A 27,111-nucleotide genomic window follows, 5' to 3' on the forward strand; every position below is an offset into this window, starting at 1 on the left:
ACACCCGTTCATGTCTCAGTGTCCTGAGCTGAGGTCAGGGTGTGGGCAGGGCCGCCCCCCGGGGGGTCCTGGGCACGGCCCTCCTGCCCCCTCAGCTGGTGGCCCTGCTCCCCGGTGCGGGGCCTCGGCTTCCAGCTCTGCCTCTGGTCCCGTCGCCCCCCGCCCCCCGGGTCTGCAGGCGAAGGAGGACGGGGCCTCGCCCCCTGGCATAAAGTCCCTGTGCCCGCGTCAGGGGCCCACCTGGCCGCCTGCCCGTCTGCCCGCCGCCGGATTCCAAGTTTTCCTGAATTTAGGAAACGACCTGCCATCCTGGCCACACAGGGCGGTGGGCAGAGGCCCAGGCAGGGCCAGGCCAACATGCCCCCTGAGGCTTTCTCCGCGGCGGCCCCCTCCTCACCTGGCCGTGGCCGTGACCTCTCAGGCCCCTCAGTGCCAGCTGCTCACTTCCCATCGTCTTTCTGCAAGATTGGCGCCTTCTCTAGGACGAGGGTGACCTTCCTCCCAGCATTCATTCGCGCCTGCCCCTGGGAGACGGGGCCCCAGCCTGTCACAGCCTGGCCTGCTGGCAGCCCTGGGTCCCCTCGTAGCTGCGCGGGGAACCGCTGTCGCCCGAACTAGGGCGATGTCGGGGGGTTGCCAGGGACTGACGCCGCCGGCCTCTGGGGGCAGGGGGCAGGGTAGGGCCGGTGCCCCTGACCCTGCAGGGGTCCCACAGGCTGGGAGGCCGGGGGAAGGCGCTAGCTCAGCGACGGTGAGCCTTGGCGCAACTTTGGCGGTGGGGGGCAGGGCGGAGGTCTCATCTGCAGGTGCCTGTGTGGTTGGAGCCCAGGACGGGCCCCGGACCAGACACGTCAGGGCAGCACCAAGGTCTCAACACCCCAGCAGGTGGGGGTGCGGGCTCAGGGTGCAGGGCCCCAGAAAACTCAGGTGCGGGGCAGGACGGAGGTGTGTGCTGGAGGCCAGGGCCCAGCTCTGCAGGGACAGTCCCCGGGAGATGGGACAGGGTGAGACTAACTTCGGGGCCGGGCCAGGCTGGGTCAGGGCCGGGTGCGGGAAGGTGGGGACAAGGGAGCCTCGGGGGAGTGTGTGAGGGAAAGACAGGGTCCCCGGGGGACAGGAGGCTCCACCCTGCAGGGGACTCACGCAGTGCAGGGCTGGGTCGGGGGCGACTGGGGCCCTCCCCTCCCGTCCTCCCTGCTCAGGGCACGTCCTGCGGGCTCCCTGCAGGGGAGGGTGCCCAGGGTTAGGGCGCCGCAACCGCGTCCCTGAGGATCCGCCCACCAGGGTCTGCTTCTGGGATGGGGGGTGCCCGTGCCGTGGCCGTGGCCGCCCTGCCTGGGACTGGCCCCGACGCTGCGGGCGGGAGCCCTGGGCCAGGCCGGCGAGGGGCGTGCCTGGAGGGGGCCCAGAGGCCAAGGATGGGCCGGGCAGCGGGGGCCCCGGGCGCCCTGCGGGGAGGGCTGGCAATTCAGCTAGAAATGGCCCACGGAGAGCCCAGGGTCCTCGGGGTTAATTCAAGGCAGGTTTATGCGGTTTATCCGAGCAGCTCTGAGGAGGTGAGACCACTGAGGCCTCCCTGTGGACATGCGCCCTGGGCAGGACGCCGGACCCTGCGAGGACGCGCCCGTGGGCGTGGGAAGGGCTCTCCTGAGTGTGATGGGAACGGCCTCCTGGCCTGAGAGGAGGGTGCTGTCCACGGTCACGGGCGTTCCCAAGACACAGACCCAAAGCAGCTGGGAGGCTGGCAGGGGGAGAGCTCGGGGTCCCCAGAGTGCCCTGCTGGGCCTGGGGGACGTGCCCTCCAGGAACAGGACGGGACCCTGGGGCTCCTGCCACCCACCCTGAAGACTGTGCTTCCAACCTAGTCGTTTCCTCTGGGGACTTGGAGCAGTGCCTCCCCCAGCCCACCGCTTCTCCACGGGATGAGCAGAGCACGTGGGAGGACCCCAGGGGGACCCCAGGAGGACCCCAGGCCCCCCGGGCTGTGCTGCTCGGGCCCCCAGGCCGGCTAGTCCAGGCCACTTTGCCCAGCTGGGGCGGTGGGTGGAGACAGGCCTGGGCAGAGCCCCCCAGGCCGCGCCCCGTGTGCAGGTGGCCAGCCTCGGGAGCCCTGGGACCCACGCGGGGCCCAGCAGCCCTGACCGTCCCGGGCCAGTCCGTGAGTCCAACCCCGCGGCCCTGCCCAGAGCAGTTGGGCCCCGGCCCTTGGGGACCTCTCATCGCTCCTCCCAGAAATGTTCATGTGGGAAGAGACCACTGTCGGGTCCAAACCCCGGGACCGTGCCCCCATGAGAGTCAGATGAAAGGAAGCAGGTCAGCCGGTGAAGTGAGTTTATTGGGGGTGCTGGGAGGTGCCCACAGGTTGGAAGGCAAGGCCAGGTGACCCGAGCAGAGGGACTGGGAGGGAAGGCAGGTGACCCAGGGCAGGTGGAGGTGTGTCCTGGGAGCAGGAGCCGCGGGGTCAGCGTTCTTGGGAGGGAGGAGGTGAAGGTCAGGTCAGGAGAGCGGACACCCGGGGGGACGGCATCCTGGGTGGGGGCAGCCACCTAGCACAGGTGAGGGCTGGGCTGAGGGGTGGCCGGGAGGCTCATGGTCCCTGGGTGGTGCCTGAGCCCAGGGCCCCAGGGGCACGAACCCCATCAGCGGGAGCACACGGGGCGGCACAGCAGGGACATGCTGGAGGCCTGGCCGCAGCAGCTGGGCTGGCAGGGGGAGGGGGTGGTGCAGCAGGCGGGCCTGCACACGGGGCGGCAGAGGAGGGACACGCAGGAGGAGGGTCTGCAGGGGCTGGGCTGGCAGCAGGGGGAGGCCTGGCAGCAGACAGGCTTGCAGCAGACAGGGGTGCAGCACATGGGCTTGCAGCAGACAGGGGTGCAGCAGACGGGCTTGCAGCAGACAGACACACAGCTATCTTCCTGGCAGGGGGAGGAGCTGCAGCAGGAGGACTGGCAGCTAGACTGCTGGCAGCAGGGGGAGGCTAAGCAAGGGGAGGCCTCAAAGCAGACGGGCTTGCAGCAGACGGGCTTGCAGCACACGGGCTTGCAGCAGACGGGGGTGCAGCACACGGGCTTGCAGCAGACAGACACACAGCAGCCCTCCTGGCAGGGGGAACAGCTGCCACAAGAGGGCTGGCAGGAGCCGGGGCAGGCTGGTGGGCAGGGGCTGGACCCGCAGCTCGCAGGGGTGCAGAGGAGGGTCAGGCAGGAGGCCGGGGCGCAGCAGGGGGGCTCGCAGTAGCTCTCGGGACAGTCGTCCACCTGCCAGGAGGGGTCGGGGCAGGAGTCGCCGGAGCCGGGCAGGCAGACGCGGCCGCCGTAGCTCAGGTCGCTGGAGCAGACGGACAGGGTGGAGGCGGCCATGGTGTGGGTGCTGGGGCGGGGTGTGGGTGCGGGTGAGTGTGTGGGTGCGGGTGTGGCTGTGAGTGTGTGAAGTGTCGGGTGTTTGGGCTTATATACACCCCAGGGCGGCGTGTTGTCCATCACGAGGCCCTGAAAGGCCTTTTCCTGTTGTGGGAGCAGGTGCCTGAGGCTCCGGGTCACGCGCACCCCGGCAGTAGCTCGGCCCATTGGTGCCCCCGGCGGGTCAGTGGTCCCTGATCCCGCCCTCACCCCTGCTCCCAGCGTCTCCCTGGGGGCCTCCCACTATTCATCCCCACGCTCCTCCGCTCGCGGTGGAAACACACAGATATTTTATTGTCGGTTTTTTTTGTCGATCGTCTTTATTTGGGGATATAATCCTCTCCCGAGTCCAGGAACCAGCGAATGGCTGTGAGCTGGATTTATTTTTAGCAACCACATGCGTCACAGGTCTATGCCAGCAACTCTCCTGAGCAGCTTGTACACATCAGCTCCGTGACAACAACTGTGGTTTCTACCTTACCGATGGGGAAACTGAGGCAGAGCCGGGGCGGCCGGGCAGGGGCCCAGGGGGAGGGTCCCCGGGTCAAGGAGCCCAGGGGCTGGGCTGAGAGGCTCTGCCTGCTCGAGTCCTGGGTGTGGGGCAGGGGGCTGACCGTGTGAGGCCCGGGGTCTGGGGGCAGGGATCTGTCCCCCTTGGAGGCTGAACGTAGCTGGGGCAGGGCCAGGGGAGCCCCTCCAGGTGTCCGGGCCGGTCCGCCAGATTCAGGTCAGAACTGCTGCCAGCTGCCTACCCTGGGGCAGAAGGCCCGAGAAGGGAGGGGGGACCGTCCTGGTGCTTAGTTCGGGGTCTGGGCTGGGGACGCTGGTCTGTGGTGGTGGTGGCGGCCCTGGGGTCCAGAGAGGGAGCCTGGTGTCACCAGGGGAGTGGGATGGAGGAGCAGATAGGCAGTGTGAGCGCCCAGGAGCCCCGGGGGGGGGTCTGCCTCGCCTTGGGGTCCCCTTCTGGAGGTGGTGAGGGGCCTCTCTGGGGAGCATGGTGAGCTGTGGCTGCTCTCCCCCGAGGCCCAGGGCCCATCCTTCCGGAGCCGAGGCAGGTGCAGGTGCCTGGAGCCGCCCCACATCCCGGACAGGATGGGCACATCTCGGTGAGCAGAAGCCAGGTGAGCAGCGAGGAAGACAGATTGTATTACTGAGGGTGACGTGGGGGGACCAAGACGTGGGCATGTTGCTGAGCGGGTGCCCGTGCAGCTACCCGGGGTAAGCGGCGAGACAGGGAGGGCACGTGAACGGGGTCGTCGCTGGCGAGGCCACCTGGGCCTGCGACCGGCGCTCTGGGGCCCCCAAAGAGACGAGGTGGCCCGTGTTTCCATGGAGACGCCGTGGCTGTGCAGGGCACATCGGTGCAAGGAGCCGGGGTCGTGGGTCCAGCTTTCAGGGGAGGCCGCACTAGGCCGGGCCGCCGTGGTCAGGTGGGGGTGGAGCCCAGGCCGTCCCCGCGGCAGCCCGAGGTGTCCAGGCGAGTCCTGGGGGTGAGCGCTGCTCCGTGTGTCAGGGTGCGTGTGGCACCCGCCCCGGCCGTGAGCGCAGGGCGCTCTGTCCCCATTAGCCACCACCTCCCGTGCTTCGGCGCCCAGCCCCGGCCCAGCCTCCTCTCCGGCTCCCAGTCCCGCTCCTCCAGGCCCTCCTACCTGTGGGCCCGACAGCGTCTCTCCGGCTGCGGCCAGCTCACTGCCCTCCACGGCGTGTCCTCCAGGCTCCCCCATGCGGCAGGTGTCAGGGCTTCTTTCGGTTCACGGGTGGGAAGACCCCGCCGGGTGCATGGACCCCAGTTTCCTGTATCCGTCCCCCCCGTCCATGGACCCCTGCGTGGGTTTTCCCTTTCGGCTGCTGTGAAGGACGCCGCCAAGGACGTCCGAGTCCCCTTTATACTTTTGGGGGTGGATTCTCAGGAGTGAATTTCTGGTGTGTACGGGGCGTGCCCGTGTGCCCCCCCGAGGTGCGCCGTCTGCACCCCCGCTGGCGACGTTCGGGGGCTCCGGACTCCACACCCCCACGTCCTCGCCTCCCCCACCTCCCCTCACCTTCTTTTTCTTCCTTTTCAAGGTCCAGCCGTCCCGGGGGCGTGAAGTAGCGTTTCACCGTGTTGTGATCTGCATTTCCCCGGTGACGAGTAACGTGGAGCATGTTTCCGTGCGTGTGCTGACCCCCGCACGGCTGTGTTGGGGCAAATGTCCCTTCACTGTCCTCTGCCCGGTGTCAAATCCGGTCGCTTTTCTTTTTGTGGCCGAGTCGTGTGCGTTCCTTGGATGGTCTTGGGTATTCAGCTCTTCTCAGATACGCGATTTGCAAATATTCTCCGCCAGGCTGCAGATTCCCCGTCACCTTCTCCGTGGGGTCTTCTGAGCCGCTGAAGTTTTGAATTTTGGTGAAGCGCGGTGTATTTTTTTCTTTTGATCTTCTTGCCTTTGGCATCGTAGCTAAGAACCCGTGGTCAGATCCAAGGTCACAAAGTGTTTCCCCTTTGGTTTCTTCTAAGATATTCTGGTTTTAGCTCTTCCCCTCGGGATGCGAATCCATCGTTAGGTGATTGTTGTCTGTGCGGTGACGTGGGGGGATCCAGCTGTGCAAAATTGTGTGTAGAAACCTGGTTTCTCCAGCACCTCTTGTTGAAAAGACGGTTTCTTCTTCCACTGAACAGTCTTGAAACCCTTGTCAAAACTCAATCGGCCATAAATATGTGGGTTTACCTCTGGACTCTCAATCTAATTCCTTCAGTCTCTACGTCTATCCCTACGCTAGTACCGCACCAGGTCCACGGGTTTGCCCTAAGTTCGAAATCAGGAATGATGAACCCTCCACCTTTCTTCCTCTTTCACAGTATTTATTGTAGTCTCGGCCCCTCTGAATTCCATATGATTTTGAGGATCAGCTTTTTCATTTGCAGAGAAAGTTTCTTGGTTTTTTTTTTAAAGATTTTATTTATTTATTCATGAGAGACACACACAGAGAGAGAGAGAGGTAGAGGGAGGCAGAGGGACAGGCAGAGGGAGAAGCAGGCTGCACGCAGGGAGCCCGACGTGGGACTCGATCCCGGGTCTCCAGGATCAGGCCCTGGGCCAAAGGTGGTGTAGACTGCTGAGCCACCCGGCTGCCCTTATTTTATTTTTATCATAATTTTTATTTTACGTTGTCTCAGTGACATCTGAGATCAGAGAGGGTAGAAATACGAAGGTTTGATCAAACTCATCCGCATCTGCTTCCCGAGGCTGCGGTAACGGGTGACCACACCCCTGAGCTTCACAGCAACACACGTTCATGTCTCAGCGTCCTGAGCTGAGGTCAGGGTGTGGGCAGGGCCGTCCCCCGGGGGGTCCTGGGCACGGCCCTCCTGCCCCCTCAGCTGGTGGCCCTGCTCCCCGGTGCGGGGCCTCGGCCTTCCAGCTCTGCCTCTGGTCCCGTCGCCCCCCTCCCCCGGGTCTGCGGGCGAAGGAGGACGGGGCCTCGCCCCCCTGGCGTAAGGTCCCTGTGCCCGCGTCAGGGGCCCACCTGGCCGCCTGCCCGTCTGCCCGCCGCCGGATTCCGAGTTTTCCTGAATTTCCCCAGCGATCTGCCATTCCCCGGCCTCACAGGGGCCGTCCCCAAGTCGGGACCCCAGGGCGGCCGTGTCGCAGGGTCCCGCGAGGATTATGTGACAGCACGGCAGGGCCTGACGCTCCCGCACAGCTTCCCAGAGGCAGGCGGCCCTTGCTGGGGATCTCGGGGCCGCGTGGCAGGAAGGATGGCGCGTCACAGCGGGACTCCGGGGCCCCCGACCTAGGAAAGCGACATGCACTTTGCTGGAAAGTTCGCGGCTGCCGTCCAGCATGGGCTGTGACCAGAATGTGCGCAGGGGGCCCGAGGCTTCAGGGTCCCCCCGGGGGGGGGGCATGGCCCCGCCGCGTAGAGGTTCAAGGGCGGATTTCGGGCCCTCAGCAGGTTTTGGGGACCCCGAGAGCGGTCCAACCCCCCAGGAAGGGGCGCCCCAGGAGGCCCGGGCTCCCTGCATGCCCAGGACAGGCCCCGGGCTGGACACGTCAGGGCAGCGCCAAGGTCTCAACGCCCCAGCAGGTGGGGGGTGCGGGCTCAGGGTGCAGGGCCCCAGAAAACTCAGGTGCCGGGCAGGACGGAGGTGTGTGCGGGAACCCAGGCCCCACCTCTGCAGGGACAGTCCCCGGGAGACAGGACGGGGTGAGACTAACTTTGGGGAAGGGGCCAGGCTGGGTCAGGGCCTGGTGTGGGAGGGTGGGGACAAGGGGGCCTCCGGGACGGTGTGAGGGACAGACAGGGTCCCCGGGGGACAGGAGGCTCCACCCTGCAGGGGACTCACGCAGTGCGGGGCTGGGTCGGGGGCGACTGGGGCCCTCCCCTCCCGTCCTCCCTGCTCAGGGCACGTCCTGCGGGCTCCCTGCAGGGGAGGGTGCCCAGGGTTAGGGCGCCGCAACCGGGTCCCTGAGGATCCGCCCACCAGGGCCGGCTTCTGGGACGGGGCGTGCCTGTGCCCTGGCCAAGGCCGCCCTGCCTGGGACTGGCCTCGACGCTGGGGGCGGGAGCCCCGGGCCAGGCCGGTGAGGGGCGTGCCTGGAGGGGGCCCAGAGGCCAAGGGTGGGCCGGGCAGCGGGGGCCCCGGGCGCCCTGCGGGGAGGGCTGGCAATTCAGCTAGAAATGGCCCACGGAGAGCCCAGGGTCCTCGGGGTTAATTCAAGGCAGGTTTATGCGGTTTATCCGAGCAGCTCTGAGGAGGTGAGACCACTGAGGCCTCCCTGTGGACATGCGCCCTGGGCAGGACGCCGGACCCTGCGAGGAAGCGCCCGTGGGCATGGGAAGGGCTCTCCTGAGTGTGATGGGAACCGCCTCCTGGCCTGAGAGGAGGGTGCTGTCCACGGTCACGGGGGTTCCCAAGACACAGACCCAAAGCAGCTGGGAGGCTGGCAGGGGGAGAGCTCGGGGTCCCCAGAGTGCCCTGCTGGGCCTGGGGGACGTGCCCTCCAGGAACAGGACGGGACCCTGGGGCTCCTGCCACCCACCCTGAAGATTGTGCTTCCAACCTAGTCGTTTCCTCTGGGGACTTGGAGCAGTGCCTCCCCCAGCCCACCACTTCTCCACGGGATGAGCAGAGCACGTGGGAGGACCCCAGGGGGACCCCAGGAGGACCCCAGGCCCCCCGGGCTGTGCTGCTCGGGCCCCCAGGCCGGCTATTCCAGGCCACTTTGCCCAGCTGGGGCGGTGGGTGGAGACAGGCCCGGGCAGAGCCCCCCAGGCCGCGCCCCGTGTGCAGGTGGCCAGCCTCGGGAGCCCTGGGGACCCACGCGGGGCCCAGCAGCCCTGACCGTCCCAGGCGAGTCCATGAGTCCCACCCTGCGGCCCCACCCAGAGCAGTTGGGCCCCGGCCCTTGGGCACCTCTCATCGCTCCTCCCAGAAATGTTCATGTGGGAAGAGACCAAGGTCGGGCCTGAAACCCGGGACCCTACCCCCATGAGAGTCAGATGAAAGGAAGCAGGTCAACCGGTGAAGTGAGTTTATTGGGGTGCTGGGAGGTGCCCACAGGTTGGAAGGCAAGGCCAGGTGACCCGAGCAGAGGGACTGGGAGGGAAGGCAGGTGACCCAGGGCAGGTGGAAGTGTGTCCTGGAAGCAGGAACCGCGGGGTCAGCGTTTTGGGGAGGGAGGAGGTGAAGGTGAGGTCAGGAGAGTGGACACCCGGGGGGACCCCGTCGTGGGTGGGGGCAGCCACCTAGCACAGATGAGGGCTGGGCTGAGGGGTGGCCGGGAGGCCCAGGGTCCCTAGGTGGGGCCTGAGTCCAGCACCCCAGGGGCACGTGCCTCATCAGCGGGAGCACACGGGGCGGCACAGCAGGGACATGCTGGAGCCCTGGGGCCGACAGCTGGGCTGGCAGGGGGAGGGGGTGGTGCAGCAGGCGGGCCTGCACACGGGGCGGCAGAGGAGGGACACGCAGGAGGAGGGTCTGCAGGGGCTGGGCTGGCAGCAGGGGGAGGCCTGGCAGCAGACAGGCTTGCAGCAGATGGGCTTGCAGCAGACAGGGGTACAGCAGACGGGCTTGCAGCAGACAGGGGTGCAGCAGAGGGGCTTGCAGCAGACAGGGGTGCAGCAGACGGGCTTGCAGCAGACAGACAAACAGCTGTCTTCCTGGCAGGGGGAGGAGCTGCAGCAGGAGGACTGGCAGCTAGACTGCTGGCAGCAGGGGGAGGCTGAGCAAGTGGAGGCCTTAAAGCAGATGGGCTTGCAGCAGACAGGGGTGCAGCACACAGGCTTGCAGCACACGGGGGTGCAGCAGACGGGCTTGCAGCAGACAGGGGTGCAGCACATGGGCTTGCAGCAGACAGACACACAGCTGTCTTCCTGGCAGGGGGAGGAGCTGCAGCAGGAGGACTGGCAGCTAGACTGCTGGCAGCAGGGGGAGGCTGAGCAAGTGGAGGCCTTAAAGCAGATGGGCTTGCAGCAGACAGGGGTGCAGCACACAGGCTTGCAGCACACGGGGGTGCAGCAGACGGGCTTGCAGCAGACAGGGGTGCAGCACACGGGCTTGCAGCAGACAGACACACTGCAGCCCTCCTGGCACGGGGTGCAGCTGCCACTAGATGGTTGGCAGGAGCCGGGGCAGGCTGGTGGGCAGGGGCTGGACCCGCAGCTCGCAGGGGTGCAGAGGAGGGTCAGGCAGGAGGCGGGGGCGCAGCAGGGGGGCTCGCAGTAGCTCTCGGGACAGTCGTCCAGCTGCCAGGAGGGGTCGGGGCAGGAGTCGCCGGAGCCGGGCAGGCAGACGCGGCCGCCGTAGCTCAGGTCGCTGGAGCAGACGGACAGGGTGGAGGCGGCCATGGTGTGGGTGCTGGGGCGGGGTGTGGGTGCGGGTGAGTGTGTGGGTGCGGGTGTGGCTGTGAGTGTGTGAAGTGTCGGGTGTTTGGGCTTATATACACCCCAGGGCGGCGTGTTGTCCATCACGAGGCCCTGAAAGGCCTTTTCCTGTTGTGGGAGCAGGTGCCTGAGGCTCCGGGTCACGCGCACCCCGGCAGTAGCTCGGCCCATTGGTGCCCCCGGCGGGTCAGTGGTCCTGATCCCGCCCTCACCCCTGCTCCCAGCGTCTCCCTGGGGGCTTCCCACTATTCATCCCCACGCTCCTCAGCTCGCGGTGGAAACACACAGATATTTTATTGTCGGTTTTTTTGTCGATCGTCTTTATTTGGGGATATAATCCTCTCCCGAGTCCAGGAACCAGCGAATGGCTGTGAGCTGGATTTATTTTTAGCAACCACATGCGTCACAGGTCTATGCCAGCAACTCTCCTGAGCAGCTTTGTACACATCAGCTCCGTGACAACAACTGTGGTTTCTACCTTACCGATGGGGAAACTGAGGCAGAGCCGGGGCGGCCGGGCAGGGGCCCAGGGGGAGGGTCCCTGGGTCAAGAACCCCAGGGGCTGGGCTGAGAGGCTCTGCCTGCTCGAGTCCCGGGTGTGGGGCAGGGGGCTGACCGTGTGAGGCCCAGGGTTTGGGGGCACAGATCTGCCCCCCTGGGAGGCTGAACGTAGCTGGGGCAGGGCCAGGGGAGCCCCTCCAGGTGTCCGGGCCGGTCCGCCAGATTCAGGTCAGAACTGCCGCCCGGCTGTCTACCCTGGAGCGGAAGGTCCGAGAAGGGAGGGGGGACCGTCCTGGTGCTGAGTTTGGGGTCTGGCCTGGGGACGCTGGTCTGTGGTGGTGGTGGCGGCCCTGGGGTCCAGAGAGGGAGCCTGGTGTCACCAGGGGATTGGGATGGAGGAGCAGATAGGCAGTGTGAGCGCCCAGGAGCCCCGGGGGGTCTGCCTCGCCTTGGGGTCCCCTTCTGGAGGTGGTGAGGGGCCTCTCTGGGGAGCGTGGTGAGCTGTGGCTGCTATCCGCCGAGGCCCAGGGCCCATCCTTCCGGGGCCGAGGCAGGTGCAGGTGCCTGGAGCGGCCCCCGCTCCCCTGGGTGTTCGGGATGCCTACGCCACGGTCAGCGGAAGCCAGGTGACCAGTGAGGAAGACAGATTGTATTACTGAGGGTGACGTGGGCATGTTGCTGAGTGGGTGCCCATGTGTCCACCCGGGGTTCGTGGTGAGACAGGGAGGGCAAGTGAAGGGGGTTGTCGCTGGCGAGGCCACCTGGGCCTGTGACTGGCACGCTGGGGTGAGGCCCCTGGCCCCCAAAGAGAAGAGGTGGCCGTGGCATCTTTCCGGAAAGATGCAGGGCACATCGGTGCAAGGTGCTGGGGGTCGTGGGTCCAGCTTTCAGGGGAGGCCGCACTAGGCCGGGCCGCCGTGGTCAGGTGCGGGCGGAGCACAGGCTGTCCTCGCGGCAGCCCGAGCTGTCCAGGTGAGTCCTGGGGGTGAGCGCTTCTCCGTGTGTCAGTGTGCGTGGGGCGCCCGCCCCGGCCGTGAGCGCAGGGCACTCTGTCCCCATTAACCACAGCCTCCCCTGCCGCCGGTGCCCCAGCCCTGGCCCCAGCCTCCTCTCTGGCTCCCAGTCCCGCTCCTCCAGGCCCTCCTACCTGTGGGTCCGACAGCGTCTCCCTGGTCTCCAGGATCACGCCCTGGGCTGAAGGCAGTGCTAAATGGCTGAGCCACCCGGGCTGCCCGGCTCTTGGGGTTTTAATAAGGATTGCATTGAATCTGCATGACGCTTTGGTTAGTCCTGCCACCGTAATGTAAAGTCTTCCCATCCATGAACATGGGATGCTTGTTGTCTTCTGCTGTTGCTGCATGTTTTATAGTTATCGGTGCACAGGTCTTTCACCCTTCGGTTTAATTTATAACCAGATATTTTATTATTTCAGATGTGATTTTCACTGCCTTAAAAAATGCCTTAAGAAATGCTGAAAAGCAGATGACCACACGAGAAAATACATGTCACTTAGTTTTAGAAAACAGGCTTATTTACTACATCTATTACCAATAATGTGCTGTCGTGCTCGCTGCTCATTTACACACTGTTTATGTATTTTTCCAATCATCTGTTTATTTGTAGCGTTGCTCATGTGTGGAAGCACAGGCTGGATTCCAGTCACCACGACTCTGTGAGCGCCGTTCCTGAAGTTTGTAGCATATGCAGTGCTGTTAATGGCAAGTCTGATGCCAATGTGATTTTTATGTTCCGCAGATGACTTTTGTTTGTTTAGTTCTCTGCAGGTGCTTTTGGGAACCACTTATTATCCCTAATGCTCTGCGGTTTCAACTGGATGTGTCTGGGTTTTTCCCCATTCGTTTTTCTTGGCATATTGCTTAGTCTTTTCAACCTCGAGGCTGTATCTTCTACTGTGGGATGTGTTCCTTTCGAGGAATGCATTTCCTCATTCCCCTGTGTCCTCGTTGTGCTCCCCCCCACAGCAGAGCCCGTACTCCTGGGGGAGGTCATTCATGCTGACTTGTTTTCCCTCGTACTTTCTACCTCTTTGATATTTTGTTCTAAGTCTCAGGGATTTCTCGTGTCATCTTCAAGCTCCTCTGTTTAATATTATTAAAAGCTCCTCTGTTAAATATCATCAATACATTTGATATCGATGACTTCTGGGGCATTTGTTTTCTAATTGTTCCCTTTCAAAGCCTCTTGCCTTTGCTTTCTGGCTCTAACATCTTCTTGATGTCTGACTATATTTAAGATTTTTAAATTTAATTTTGACTTTAATTTAAAAGGTGATTTCTGCTTTGTAAACTATATGCTTCCTCTGGGTTGTATTTTTATATCTGTTGTCTCAGGCTTTCTTTCTTGTGCCACTGGTTTTGCTCATGTGCTGGGGTAAGGATGGGAGTGGTCCTTGGTGGTCTGGGCTCCTTTTCCACCTGTGTCAGCCTGTGTCGAGTTAGAGAAAGCTCACCTGTGTGGGGAAGTTGACGTGGCACTCTGGGACTGGGGGTGGGGGTCTCGGGAATAAAAAAGTTGGGAGCTCAGAAGCCAGAATGAGAGCTATGCACCTATGGGTGACAACAGCTCCCGGGGAACCTCAGCCCTTCCTGGGTGAGGTGCTCAACTGTCCTAGAGGTACACACTCGTGGTGTTTGGGGAGAGGTGGGACTGCTGGACACTCTGCCTTGGGGGAGGTGCCTGACTCGGTGGTCCTGGTTGTTCCCCTCCATTGAGGACACACTCCTCCTCCACTGGGCCTCATCAGGAGCAGGGGATGTCATATTCCAGGGCCCACTGGTTCCTACCTCCTCTGCCTTGCTTTGGGGTGAGCACACTCGCCTCTGCTTCCCATTGCATTTGTTGAGTCCCTCACCCATCGTAAGCTGGCTTCTCCTGCACAGTGGGTCCTGGGAGGGTGGAGATGGTATTGGTGGGCTCAGCCCACCATCTTGAATGGAAGCGTCAGCTCTCTTGGAGTGATGGCTTTCCCACAACCACCCGATACTCTGGGTATTTGGCTGATCCACAGTCCACCCTCATTCCATTTGAATGCTGGTACCCAAATTCTCTTTGCGTGCACCCCAACTCACTTGGAACATTAGGTTGCCACAGCATGGAGGCTATTGGTTTAATTTCCCATCCAAAGCAGGAATCCCATTTTGGCTTCTATTTTTTTTATAAGGAAAATTTTATTTTAAACTACTAAGCTCAACAATTATTTGTAACTATTTTTACTTTCATTTTATTGTGAAAAATTTCAAACATGCAGAAAAGCTGAAGGAATTAAACAGTGCATATCCACATACCCAACTCCTGGAGCCCATAGCTAACACTGAGCCTCATTTAATTTCTCAGATACTTGCCCATCAAACCACCCCTCTTATCCATACATCTTATTTTTCTGAGCATTTCAATGTAAGTGACAAACAAGTACATTTCACTCAAACACTTAGGAAGTGTATCGTTAACAGGAATTCGATTTTTGTGCTTTTGTGTGTGAAATCCTGTGAATCTTAGCGGTGTTTCACTCGATGAATTTTGACAAATGCAAACACCTGAGTAGCCCAAACCTTATCAGGGCCCACAACTTGACTGTGTACCCAGCCTTATCAGGGTCCCGGATGTGACCTCTGTCTGCCCCTCTGGCCCTGGCCCTCACCATCCTCCCCAAGTGTCCTCCTCCACCTACTCAGTTTCACTCAAATCTTGCAGAAGCAGCCATTGTTCAATTTTTTTCTTCTTACTATTTTTGTTCTGATTTTTAAAAACAATAAATTAGCTCAGCTCTTCTGAGAGCCTCACTTAAGTGAATCATGAAGCAGGTGCTCTTCTGTCCGATTCCATTCACCAACATCATGTTTTTGAGATTTGTTCATGCTGTTGCAAAAGCAGTGCGGTCCTCTTAATTGCTGATTTGTATTCCATTGTAGGACTCTGTGGCTTGTTGATCCATTCCCGTTGATGGCCATGTGGGTTGATTCCAGATCTGTTAGTAAGAGAGTGGAATAAATGTGCCTTCTCTTCAAGCCCTCCCCACCCAGAAGCTGGAACAGCCTCTTGCTGCTCATTATCTTGCAGGGTAGCTCTGACTTTTAGGGAACTCTTTCTTCCTTGAGCGGAGATCTGTATCCCTATCACCCTGGCTCCTTGGTGCAACCTTTGGGGTGTCACACAATGAACCTCTCCTGTTGGGAACTGTGAGCTATTGTGGGTCACTCAGGCTGTGCCTCTTCCTTCTGTTGTTTGCCGCTCATTGGTGGTTTCTAGGATCCTAAGAACTGTACACTAAGTCCTCATTTGAAACAGTGGGAAAGAATGCCCCATTCGGATTCAACAGCCTGGGTCTCCACGTGTCTCAGAGGGGATCCCCAACATGCGGAGGGGTGTGACCATCCCAGGAGAACCGCCCTCGGACTGGACGACTTCTCACTCACTGGCTTGTCCAAGGAAGCAGATGACAGGGAGAAGCAGCTTCAGGGCAAAATCACAGAAAGACACAGCGCTGAGGAGCACAGAGATTTATTTTTAATAGATCACTAAGCTTTCGTGGATAGGAAAAGCAGGAGGGAATTTTAGCCTCTGTGTAGTGTGGCTTTGTCAGTGCTTCAGGAATGAGACAGGGTGGGAGAGGTCAATAGCAGAGATGGATGTTCCAGGTGACTAGTTAGCAGCAGTTAGGGGTGCCGCAGGGGCCAGGGGTGCAGACCAGGGTGGGGCGGGAGGGCTGGCAGCAGCCAGAGGACTGGCAGGAGAGGCCACATACACGATGGGCTTGCAGCTCACGGGCAGGCACATGGCGGGCTTGCAGCTCACTGGAAAGCACACAACGGGCCTGCAGCTCACAGGCACACAGCTGGACACCTGGCAGGAGCTGGGCATGCAGCTGGACACCTGGCAGGGGCTGAGCATACAGCTGGACACCTGGCAGGGGCTGGGCACACAACTGGACACCTGGCAGGGGCTGGGCACACAACTGGACACCTGGCAGGAGCTGGGCATGCAGCTAGACACCTGGCAAGGGCTGGGCACACAGCTAGACACCTGGCAGGGGCTGGGCACACAGCTGGACACCTGGCAGGGGCTGGGCACACAGATGGACACCTGGCAGGAGCTGGGCACACAGCTGGACACCTGGCAGGAGTTGGGCACACAGCAGGCCTGGCTGGCAGCCCTCGGAGCAGCTGGTGTGGCACATGGTGGAGTGGGGCTGGAGTGGAGTCGGGGACAAGGACAGGCTGGTCTGGAGGCTCCTCCCTGGTGGCCTTTATACCCAGCTGTGGCGTCCCTTCCTGCAGTCGCCTGATGGTTTTCCTTCTCCTCCTCCACGTCTCTCCCTGGAGTTCCTGGTGTGAGTGACTCGGTTCAGGAAACCCCGTGTCAGCTGCAGGCTCGCCGTGACCCAGCGGCCCCTGGGAGTTCTGGATTCAGAGCCCGGGTAGGATGGCGAGGGACTGTCAGCTGGGGACAGGGGACCCCACATTGGGATGGGGTCCCATCCGTCCACACAAGCACCGTCCTGCTCGCCAGACCGGGATTGATTCGGAAACTCCGTGATCCAGAATCTTCCCAATGGACCAGAGCCAAGCGGCAGGGCTTCTCGTGGCCGGCGGCCGTGGCCATGTCACACATGTCACACAGTCCCAGCCCTGTGCAGGGCGCCGTGCAGGACCCTTGCACGTGGATCCACTCATTCCGGATTAGTCACCAATCCCTATCACCATCCAAGGGGTGGGGGGAACCCCACTTACACGGAGGTGCAGTCAGAGTCCCTGACGTGTGGGCCTTCTCACCACCGGGTGAAGCAGCAGGAGTCTGAAGCTGCTCGGTTGCACCCCGAAGCCCGTGGCCTCCACCTCGGTGCCAGATTATGCGTGGCTTCAGGGGTTCCAGGGTGACATACCCTCAGGTCCCGAGTCAGCTGGGACAGATGAGACTGAGTGACAGACAGGTGGAAGTGTCAGTCCCGTCTGTGTGGCCCGTGTGGCTCCCGAGCTCTCTGGTGAGTTGCCCTCCTAGACGGGGCACAGCAGCCGGAGCCCAGCTGGGCAGGGGAGGGCGAGCAGCCCACGCCAGGTGCTCCCCCAGCCCGGCTCCCGCAGAGCAGGTGTGACCTTCCCTGAGTCCCTTCCTCGGTGGAGGCGGGGGCAGGGGTATGGACCGGTGTCCCCGCGCTCCCTGGCCCTCTGCTCTTACACGTCAGCCACAGCACAGGCATCAGTGCTGGTGCCATGTCACAGGGGTGGCCGTCTCTCCGGGCCCTCCCCCCGCTGGTGGGTCCCCCTGAGTCTGCGGGCGGGGACAGAGGGGCTCACGCTGTGGTGGGTGCTGAGACAGCGAACAGGCCGCATCCTCCGACAGCGCACGGCGCGTGACCCTCCCCGGCGTGACCTGTGGACGAGCCACGAGTCCGTGAGGCCAGCCCTCCACACGCCCCTCCGTTGGCTCCAGCCACGTGAAGAGGATTCGGGGCGACCATGGGTGACCACACATCCAGATGTGACCCAGTAACGGAGTCACACATGTCAGTCGGTCACTTGTCCCTCAAGAAAGCACGAACGCCCCTTTACACCTGCCGCCGCGGCCCACCCACCTGCCCTCCTCCTGCCTGCAGACCCCCCCCCCCACGCCCCTGCACCGGAGCCGCCCTCCTGGCTTCCGAGTGTCCGGAAAGGTTTCATTTCACCGTTTCAAAGCACTTTCCTTTCTTTTCTTTCTCTCCCTTTTTTTCCCCTATATGTACACCTCTTGATCAGCGCTGTTTGTCCTGAGCCCCTCAGCACCTTGTCCTCCGGTCCCACTTCTCATGACAAGTCAGCTGTCACCGTTTCTTCTCCGTAAAGTGATTTTCCTCTCACTGCTTTGTAGGCTTTTGGTTTTCATCCCTCTGGTATGTGCCCAGATACGGTGATCTTTGTATTTATCCAGCTTGGGTTTTTCTCAAAGATCCTGGGACACCTATAAGTCGGTGTCCTTTTTTTTTTTTTTTAATTTGTTTGGGAGAACTGTCTGGTGAGAATTCTACATATTTTATTTATTTATTTATTTATTTATTTATTTATTTATTTATTTTTAATTTAATTTTTATTTTTTTTTTTACTTCTACATATTTTATGCTTTGATTTCATTCTTCCTTCCAGAGACTGAACTGACCCATGTGTGAGACTGTCTGGCACTGGCACACAGGCTAGTTTTTCTTTCTGCCCCCCCCTTTTAAAAGATTTATTTATTTATTTTAGAGAGAGTGCGAGTGGAGGAGGGGCAGAGGCGGAGGCAGAGGGAGACAATCCCAAGCAGACTCCCCCTACTGAGTGCAGAGCCCGATATGGGGCTCGATCTCATAACCCTGAGATCATGAGTTGAGCTGAACTCAAGAGTCAGGTGCCCAACTGACTGAGCTACCTGGGGGGGGCCCTTCTTTTCTTTTCAAGATTTTATTTATTTATTCATGAGAGACACACAGAGAGAGGCAGAGGCAGAGGGAGTTGCAGGCTCCCTGTGGGGAGCCTAGTGGGGGACTCAGTCCCAGGACCCCGGGGTCACACCCTGGGCTGAAAGCAGATGCTCCACGCTGAGCCCCTGGGGGCCCCTGTGTATTATTCTTACCTCTTCCTTCTCCCTCGGGTTAGACGATCTCCCTCGAGGTGCGCTCACTATCGAACACCCTTTATTCCCTGTCTTCGCTCTGCCATGACGACTTCCCAGGGGACATCCCATCTCCACTGTTGTGTTTTCAGTTCTAATTCCCATTTCCCACTGGTTCCCACTGAACTGCCTGACATCCCCTCTCCATTCAGTCATGACGATAACCCTTTCCTTTAATTCTTTGAACGTATCCTCCTTCGACTCTTGAGACACATTTATAGTAGCTGCTCTACGGCCACCGTTTGCCCAGCCAAGTGTCCGGACCATCCCGAGTTTCATTACTGCCGATTGATTTGTTCCTTTAACTGCGGATTACATTGTCTGTATCCTTTTTGTCTAGTGGGTTTTTTAAATTGTCTATTGAAATGATTGATAATACATTTAGGAAGTCTGCATGTTCTCGCTCACTGGCTACTGATGTTTGTCCTGGCAGAGAGTCAGTCACTGGGTGATCGTCTTGAAGGTGGCCAAGCCTGGCTTTACACCTTCTTCGGCTGGTCTGTGGAGACTTCAGAGTGATTCCTAAGCTCCTTCTCTTGGTGGGACTCAGATGCCAAACTGTCTTCTCTGGAAGTGCTGTCCTGGGTTGGCTTTTTAGGGCAGGACTGGAGCGGGCCTCACCGTTGGTATGGTCACTGATCCCTGGGTGCGGCTGTACGGGGTCTTAGCAGGTTGCTGGGGGGGATGCACTCTCCATCCTTTTATTTTTTTTTTAGGATTTTATTTATTTATCCATGAGAGAACCAGAGAGAGAGGCAGAGGCACAGGGAGAGGGAGAAGCAGGCTCCACGCAGGGAGCCCGATGTGGGACTCGATCCCGGGCCTCCAGGATCACACCCTGGGGTGCAAGTGGCACTAAACTGCTGAGCCACCCAGGTGCCCCTGTATTCTCAATCCTATGGCAGATGCTCAACGTTAAGCCTCCGGTGGTGTTGCCCTGAGTGTAGACGGCCCTGCCGCCTTCCGCAGATTTACACGGGACTCTCACAAAGACTCATGCGTGCTCCCTCCTTCCTGGTGCCCCATCCACTCTTCAGATTCTAGATGCTTCCACTGCGCCAACCAGTAATGTGTTTCTGCTCAGCAAGTGGCCCACCATGTTCTGCCAAGACCCCCCAGCTCACAATCCTGCCATTGGGACGCCGACTGCCCGGGGTAGCGGGCCGGGCAAAGGGGGAGGGCGCTGTGTGTTTCCTTCCTCTCGGGAGCCCGTCTGAGCTGCTTGTTGAGGGCTCATCACTGTGCCTGACTTGTGTGCTTGAGGGGAGGGCGAGACGGCCACCGTCGCTCCGTCGGGTTTCCCTGGTTTGTTCTCCGAGATTCCACGCTTGTCTGTGCTGCGAGCTTCCAAGTCCAGGCAGCAGAGGTGGTGCCATTGGTCTTGGCCTCGGTGGGGCCCCGGGGGAGAGGGGCAGCGACCAAGCGGGCGTAGCTCAATCCACCTGCTGTCGCTGATACAACACTCAGAGGGCTTGGCGAGGAGTGTGGCTCCCAGAACAGACTCTCCGGTCAGTGACACGCTGTCCTGGAGAATCCTAGATGACACCCGCTCTGCCCCGCAAAAGAGGCCAGAGTCTTCCGGCTGAGATGGCCCTGTGCGGGCGGACCCCAGCGGGTGCCCTCTGCAGACGGGCCGGCCCCAGAGTCTTTGTATTTATCCAGCTTGGGTTTTTCTCAAAGATCCCGGGACACCTATAGGTCAATGTCCTTTTTTTTCTTTTTTTTTTAATCTAGTTTGGGAGAACTGTCCGTTGAGTCTTCTACACATTTTATGCTTTGATTTCATTCTTCTCTTTGGAGACTGAACTGACCCGTGCGTTAGACTGTCGGGCCCCGGCTCACAGGCTCTTTTTTCTTTTTCTTTTCAAGATTTATTTATCGTGCAAAGAGTGTGAAGGGGAGTGGAGTGGAGCGGGGTGGGGTGGGGGTGCCGGGAGCACAGATGGGTGTCTCTCCTCAGGGAGGGGACCCAGGACGGGGAACAGGTCCTCCCTGACAAACAGCCGTGGCCTGTGCTTCTCTGGGTCCATATGTGTGTCCCTTTGGGTGCCTGGACCTCGCTGAGCTGTGTGTCCATCTTTGGGCCCCTGTTCTGGAAAATTCTCACAAACCAGTCCCGAGTCTTATAATTCAGCAGCCTCTTGCACAGATGTTTTCACAAATACCATCTTCTGCACTAAATTCTGGGGGCTCTCCCACTGTCAGGGCTGGGGGGGTGTCGATGGACTCCAGAGTCTACGAGCCAGAGCCCTGTGGACGGCGGAGCGTGGGCTTCCCTGCTGGCCTTCTGGTGGTAGGAGTCGGGCGAGAGCCCAGGGAGGAGAGGGAGCCCCACCACCAGACGCCGACAGCCGCCCATCTGAGTCCCCGGGGCCGTGACGTCTGTGGGCCGCATGGGTGCGGGGGTGCTGTCTCATGCTGCGGCCCCGCACACTTCACGGGACGCCCCTGCTTCTGGTGGGGCTGTGTCTCCATGCTGGAGGTTCGCGGCTTTGCTGATGGTGTGTCTTGAACGAGGGGGCTTTCTCAAGACGGGGTCCGAGGTCACTGCCCGCCGGGAGTTCCCTGCGACACTCACGCCGTGGGCAGGTGGCCAGCGCTGGGCCTCCGGCCTGAAGCTCCGGGGACGCTCAGACACCGGCCAGACGCCCTCGTTCTCCCAGCGTCTGCCCCGGAGCCTTCCTGACGTGGGGGAGGCCGTTTGGGGACTGTCGGCGTGCACAGAGGGAGGGACATGGCGACATCCGCATTGGCAGGTCCACGCACAAGTAGCTCCGGGGACACCACAAGGGGGAGGCGGGGCCCGGCCGGTGCTGGCGAGGCGCTCGGGCAGGTTTCCAAGTGTGAGAGGAGCTTGATGAGCGGCAGGTAGTCATGAGGGTGAGGCCCAAACACGTAAAACACCCGCAGCAGAAAACCAAGTCCTGGGAGACAGCCTGGAGGAGGCGCAAACAAGGAAGTCAACAGGCGGCTCTGTGTTGCCAGGACGCTCCAGGCCGCGTATAAAGGCCGCCCCGGGAGCACCCTCCAGACACCTCCACCCTCCTCCCCGACACCAACCCAGCTCCACGCCAACATGTGCCACACCAGCTGCTCCCCGGGCTGCCAGGCTTCCTGCTTCACCTCCAGCCCCTGCCAGGCGTCCTGCTACGTGCCCGTGAGCTGCCGGCCCTCTGTGTCCGTGCCCGTGAGCTGCCAGCCCTCCGTGTCTGTGCCCGTGAGCTGCCGGCCCTCCGTGTCCGTGCCCGTGAGCTGCCAGCCTGCCGTGTCCATGCCCGTGAGCTGTCGGCCCTCCGTGTATGTCGTCCCCTCCTCCCAGTCCTCTGTGTGCCTGCCCGTGAGCTGCAAGCCCCTGGTGTTCGTGGCCTCCTCCTGCCAGTCCTCTGGGTCCTGCCAGCCCTCCCGCCCCACCCTGGTCTGCAGGCCTGTGTCCTGTAGCACCCCGTCCTGCTTCTGACCATGAGCCTCCTGCCCAGCCGCTCCCAGGGCACGGGGCCACACCTGTACCCTTCCTGGAACAAGCCTTCGGTGGGTCTCCAGGTTCTGCACAGGGCAGATGAAGAACATGCCCAGCAGACCCTCTGAAGCCAGTGCAAGGATGGAGCAGGATGATCTGGATCCTTCTGTGACCCTGGGAAGCCCTGGTCTCCAGCAGGGAACCCACCCCATGTGAGTCAAATAAATGGTGCCTTCCTGACGCAGCTCTGTGCGTTTCTGTGTTTTCTGCCCTAGTCCACGCTACGAGGGGGAGGCCGGTCCCCTTGTCACAGGGCTCACGGGACGTGCAGGTGCACCTGCCTGGGGCGGTGACTCGTCCTCCTTCCAGGGCTGCTCTGCTTCCCCTTGGCTGTCGGCCCCTGCCTGGGGGCATGAGGACGGGCGTTCCCCACCGCGTCAGAAGGTGTCCCATGTCCCGTGTCCCGCGTCCCGCGTCTCAGAACGTGGAGTCCAGCTTTCAGCTCTTGTAGACCTTAGATCTTAGAACCGGATCAGGTCGGGCTCTCAGCTCCTGACTCGCTTCTGTTACGGGTCCACGTGGCCCATTTCTAATTGGCGGATGATCCGTTGTTGATTGCTGTCATCAGCCCCCAGGAGCCCTCCACCTAACCTGGTGCTAGGACCCATCACTGACTCCCCCTGGCTTCTCGGGGTGACCACCGGCAGCATCGAGTGCTGTTCATTTGCAAAGAGTGCGCCCATCGCGTCTGTGTGGCCCCGGAAAGTGGGTTTTCTCTTGCAGGCTCTGAACGGCGGTGGGAGGGGTCATCCTGCAAAGACCGGCCGGGAACGGACTTTGTCCTCTCCCCGCTGGTGCTGGGATTCCTCGCGCGCCCTGTGTCCTGGGTCCCCCTGACCCTTCCCTGCTGTTCTGCTTGGGGGGGTGAGGGGGAGGAGGCAGTGCTGTTTCAGGTTGAACCTGCTCCTGTAGGTGGGCGGGTGTGGGGGCGAGTGGATGCGGGATGGGAGGGCCAGGCCGGGGACTGTCCCCACCCCTCCTTTGGCACCTGTGACCCTTGCATCGAGGCCATGTGCCTGTGGGAGCCAGCTGCATCCCCCGGGGAACAGGGACCCCTAGGCCGCGGCGGTCATGCTTCTCATGCACCTCGTCTCCGCAGCCACCAGGGCTCAACGCCTGGTTTTGGGGGGTTTGCTCGGCACTGAATTTTCTGAGTTGGAGACGTGGGTGCATTTGAGACCGGCCAACACCACAGTCCACTGGCCTCCCCTGCTTTGGTCCCGGTGGAGGCGGGGGCCCTGCCCAGCAGACGGGAGCCTGGCTGCCCTCCCGCCTGGGAGTGGCCTCCGGAGCACTGCCCCCTGCCCCTAGTGTCCCCGAGATTCCAGAGGAGGCCGTGCGGGGTGGGAGGCGGCTCAGCTCCCAAGGGGTGGCCCTTAAATTGGGGGGCTCCCTTCGCTCACCAACCAGAGGGCACCTGGGGGGCCCAGCGGTTGAACACCTGCCTTCGGCCCAGGGCATGGCCCCGGGGTCCTGGGATCAGTCCCGCATGGGGGTCCCGGCATAGAGCTCGCTTCTCCCTCTGCCTGTCTCTGCCTCTCTCTGTGTGTCTCTCATGAATAGATAAAAGTCTTTAAAAAAGGGGTAAAGCCCCCTCTCCCTTCCCTCGGGCAAGGAGGGGACGCAATCCTCCGACCCCTCCCTCCAAGGCTCCTTTATTCTTCCCTGGAAGCAGGTGATGAGCTTAGAGCTGCAGAACTGCTCCTACGATCGGGATCCTTTAACTGAGGTGGCCTAGATTGGGGGGGGGGGGGTGCTTGGTTAAAGCCGAGCTGGGAATGGGACCAGTCAACTTGGGTGAAGACGCTCCCTCTCGTACTTGCGTCGCCCTGTGTACGCACACACGTGTGCACACATAACATACATGCATACACCATGCACGCACGAGGCATCTGGTGTGCCCGGCTAGCAGCGGGAGGTGAACCCGCGGAGTAGAGCGTGTGCTGAGGACAGGAGCACAGCTCGGCCCCATGGGGAAGCTACCCCGCATGGGCTGTGGGGCCCTGAGGCCCCTCCGAGCCTCCGTTCCGTGGTGCTGGGTTTCCCCTCGGGAATGTCTTAGGAAGTGAGACTTTAGAGCGTGAGACACCAAAGGACAGTGCAGGTCTGACCAACTTATTAATTTTTTTTAAAGATTTTATTTATTTATGAGAGATACAGAGAGAGAGAGAAGCAGAGGAAGAAGCAGGCTCCATGCAGGAAGCCTGATGTGGGACTCGATCCCGGACTCCAGGATCATGCCGTGGCTGAAGGCAGCACTAAACGGCTGAGCCACCTGGGCTGCCCTGACCAACTTATTAATTAAGGTCAGGTCCCAAAGAAGGTCCAATTATCTTCAAGGTCATGATAAAGGGAAGCAAATGAGCAAGTGGGAAACGGCCTTTGGGCTGGGTCCCCACCCGCTCTGGGAGGGTCTGCGGAGGGGGCGCGGGTGCCAGCTCCCGCTGGGCTCCTTGACGTGACCAGAGTGGTTCCTCCAGGATTTGGGGACCGGGAATGGATGCCCTGCAGCAGGTGGGGCGCAAAGGAGACAGGCCTGCAGGTGAGGGCAGGAGGACTGGCAGGAGGGCCTCCCCCCCTGGCGCCTGGCACCTCGCGGGCAGGTGGCAGGAGCAGCCCTGGCTGCAGGCCACTGGGTGCTCCCCTGGCCCAGGGGTGTGACAGGGGAGCAGCAGGTGTGATGCGTGGTGGCGCGGGACAGGCGACGGCAACACAGAGCGGATGTTCCCGCCACCTAAGTGTCTGGATGATGTGTGGGATGCTGTGCTCGGGCTGTGACACCTGTGACACCGGCAGCCCCTCCTGCTGCAGAGGAGAGCCCAGTGCTCTGCTCTCACGCGGTCCTGCACTCGCCCTCCCAAGCGGTTGTGGTGCAGACGGCACCTCAGACCTGCGCCCGTGGTGCCCGGCTCGGGCATCGGAGCACTGCCCTCAGCTTCCCTCCCGGAACCTCTAACCTGGGCACCTTGCGTCTGCCTCCCCCACTCGGTCCTGTGCCGTAGGCCACACGTGCACACGTATGCACACGGGCACACACACGGACACACGTGTGCATGAGGGGACACACGTGCACAAGAGGACACACACGAGCATGCACATGTCCACACGTGGGCATGCACATGTGCGTGAGGGGACACACACAAGCACGCACACATGGGCATACACATGGGCACACACACGTGCATGAGGGGACACACACAAGCACGCACACATGGGCATACACATGGGCACACACACGTGCATGAGGGAACACATATGTGCACAAGGGGACACACATGGGCACGCCCATGTCCACACACGAGCATGCACACAGGGGCGCATACATGGGTGCACAGCACACGCAGACATGCACACACGAGCACACACCCATGCGCACGCATTAGGGCACACACACGTGCACACACACGGGCACTCACGCAGACACGCGGCACTGTGCTGGCTCACTGGGGCCCTTGTTGACCCGGCCGTGGGAATTCCCGCGGAGCTCACAGCATAGGATGTGACACGGGACGCCGGCAGCTACTTTGCCACGTGGACAGCGTGTGGCAAGAAAAAGGCTGCGGGCGGAGTCCGGAGACGGGAAAGAGGTTCCCCGGGTTCGGGAAGCCCTGCCTAGCGCCTCCTGCAGGAACCCGCGGGCAGGGCCCGACCACCCCGGCGCACCTGTCCGCCGTGTCCTGAAACAGTGCGGTGTGTTCCGTGGCGTGTTTTTGACATTTAAATGGCACCACGAGCTGTGCACCCTTGCTTCTCCCCCGTCAGCGTCACGCGGAGCCTCCATCCCTGAGGAGTCCCGCAGCCCTCGCCGCTTCTGTTCGCGGCCGAGTCGGATTCCACCGCGGGGCGGACTGCCACCTGTTTATTCTCCTTCACGGACATTGGGTTCTTCTTCATTTTTAGCTGCTGCCCCAAATGCTGCCCGTTTCCGTTCTTCTAACTCTTCTGGTGCCCACGTGCCAGCGTGGCTCGACGTTCTCTCCCCAGAAGTGCTCCTGCTCCTCCGTGGCCTTCGCCTACCCTGGAGCGTGCGAACCGCTCTGCAGAGTGGCTGTCCCCACTTGTCACACCAGCCGCCGAGGCATCGGCTGTCCCACGTCTCCTACCGTGGCCACTACAGTTGCATGACCCCCACGTGGGAGATACGCCTTGGGAGATTTATTTTCTATTTTTTCTTAATAGGATGACAAGCATGCAGGAAAGTACAGAAAACCTGAGGGCACAGCTTGGTGAACATTCACAAAGTGGGTGTTCCCTGTAACCGCCGCGGGTCCAGGGAGTGGACGTGCCCCGTGCCCAGAGCCTCCGTGCCTCCCCCTACCCGCCCCCGTCCTCCTGGGGTGGCCGGCACCCCGATCTCCAGCACAACTGAGGACTTTCCCCTGTTTCTGAACTTACTGAGAGAAGGATCTCCTGCTAGCCTGCAGTCTGTTTCTGGTGTTCGGGTTCATCTAGCTCAGAAAACAGGCGAGGGAGCGGGTTCGTTTTTGTACGAGCTTGGAGAGGTTTACTGCTTGGACTGCCAGCTGGCACCCACAGACCCCCTGGGTCTGGCCTTAAGACAAGAGGGTGGATTCCGAGTCCTGATCCAATTTCTCTAATGGTTACAGCTTATTCAAGTTCCAAATGACTCATTTTGGGAAGTTAGAGAATTTATTGGGGTAAAGTTGTTTGTGACATCCATTGCTTATTATATTTTTAAAAGATTTTGTTTATTTATTCATGAAAGACACAGAGACAGAGAGAGGGAAAGACACAGGCAGAGGGAGAAGCAGGCTCCATGCAGGGAGCCCGAGTGGGATTCGATCCAGGGACCCCGGGGTCATGCCCTGGGCTGAAGGCAGACGCTAAACCGCTGAGCCACCCGGGGCATCCTTTTTAAATTTAATTTAATTTAATTTAATTTAATTTAATTTAATTTAATTTAATTTTATCTATTCTATTCTATTCTATTCTATTCTATTCTATTCTAATTTCTTAAAAGATTTTACTTATTCATGAGAGACACAGAGAAAGGCAGAGACACAGGCAGAGGGAGAAGCAGGCTCCATGCAGGAAACCTGATGTGGGACTCGATCCAGGGACCCTGGGGTCACGCCCTGAGCCAGAGGCAGACGCTCAATCACAGAGCCCCCCCCCCGCCCCACCCCAGGCATCCCTATTTGGAGGTTTTCGAGATAAAACACTCCC

General features: G+C 60.8%; 3 protein-coding genes across 3 annotated transcripts; 1 reads left to right on the top strand and 2 right to left on the bottom strand.

Annotated features, from left to right (window-relative positions):
• Positions 1-2,510: 2,510 nt before the first annotated feature.
• LOC121479214 (keratin-associated protein 10-7-like) lies at positions 2,511-7,287 on the bottom strand. Its single transcript, XM_041734679.1, has 5 exons — positions 6,906-7,287; positions 5,441-5,509; positions 4,151-4,246; positions 3,880-3,988; positions 2,511-3,369 (listed from the first exon to the last, which is right to left on the bottom strand). The coding sequence occupies exons 1-5, from the start codon at positions 7,285-7,287 to the stop codon at positions 2,640-2,642; spliced, it is 1,386 nt and encodes a 461-aa protein (XP_041590613.1). The 3' UTR covers positions 2,511-2,639.
• Positions 7,288-9,054: 1,767 nt separating this feature from the next.
• On the bottom strand, positions 9,055-20,802 carry LOC121479215 (keratin-associated protein 10-6-like). The gene is made up of 7 exons (XM_041734680.1): positions 20,607-20,802; positions 19,658-19,958; positions 17,078-17,153; positions 16,559-16,698; positions 9,744-10,239; positions 9,409-9,695; positions 9,055-9,360 (listed from the first exon to the last, which is right to left on the bottom strand). The coding sequence occupies exons 1-7, from the start codon at positions 20,800-20,802 to the stop codon at positions 9,222-9,224; spliced, it is 1,635 nt and encodes a 544-aa protein (XP_041590614.1). The 3' UTR covers positions 9,055-9,221.
• A 681-nt stretch (positions 20,803-21,483) lies between these two features.
• Positions 21,484-21,864, top strand: LOC121479216 (keratin-associated protein 12-2-like). Its single transcript, XM_041734681.1, has one exon. It carries the CDS (start codon positions 21,484-21,486, stop codon positions 21,862-21,864), a length of 381 nt encoding a protein of 126 aa, XP_041590615.1.
• The last annotated feature ends 5,247 nt before the right edge of the window (positions 21,865-27,111 follow it).

This window comes from Vulpes lagopus, chromosome 20 (assembly GCF_018345385.1).
Source record: "Vulpes lagopus strain Blue_001 chromosome 20, ASM1834538v1, whole genome shotgun sequence".
In the NCBI taxonomy this organism is placed as follows: Eukaryota; Metazoa; Chordata; class Mammalia; order Carnivora; family Canidae; genus Vulpes; species Vulpes lagopus.

Excerpts from the sequence above, each read along its gene's own strand:
- LOC121479214 (XM_041734679.1), bottom strand. The coding sequence starts at position 7,287 with ATGCCCCCCCCCCGGGGGGACCCTGAAGCCTCGGGCCCCCTGCGCACA. Across the intron at positions 5,510-6,905 it reads GCAGACGGGCAGGCGGCCAG|ATCACAACACGGTGAAACGC; the intron begins GTGGGCCCCTGA and ends GGGGAAATGCAG. Across the intron at positions 3,370-3,879 it reads CTGCCTCAGTTTCCCCATCG|CACCCACACCATGGCCGCCT; the intron begins GTAAGGTAGAAA and ends ACCCCGCCCCAG.
- LOC121479215 (XM_041734680.1), bottom strand. The coding sequence starts at position 20,802 with ATGCGGCCCACAGACGTCACGGCCCCGGGGACTCAGATGGGCGGCTGT. Across the intron at positions 16,699-17,077 it reads GTCTCAGCACCCACCACAGC|TCTCATCTGTCCCAGCTGAC; the intron begins GTGAGCCCCTCT and ends TCTGTCACTCAG. Across the intron at positions 10,240-16,558 it reads GACTCCTGCTGCTTCACCCG|CACCCACACCATGGCCGCCT; the intron begins GTGGTGAGAAGG and ends ACCCCGCCCCAG.
- LOC121479216 (XM_041734681.1), top strand. The coding sequence starts at position 21,484 with ATGTGCCACACCAGCTGCTCCCCGGGCTGCCAGGCTTCCTGCTTCACC.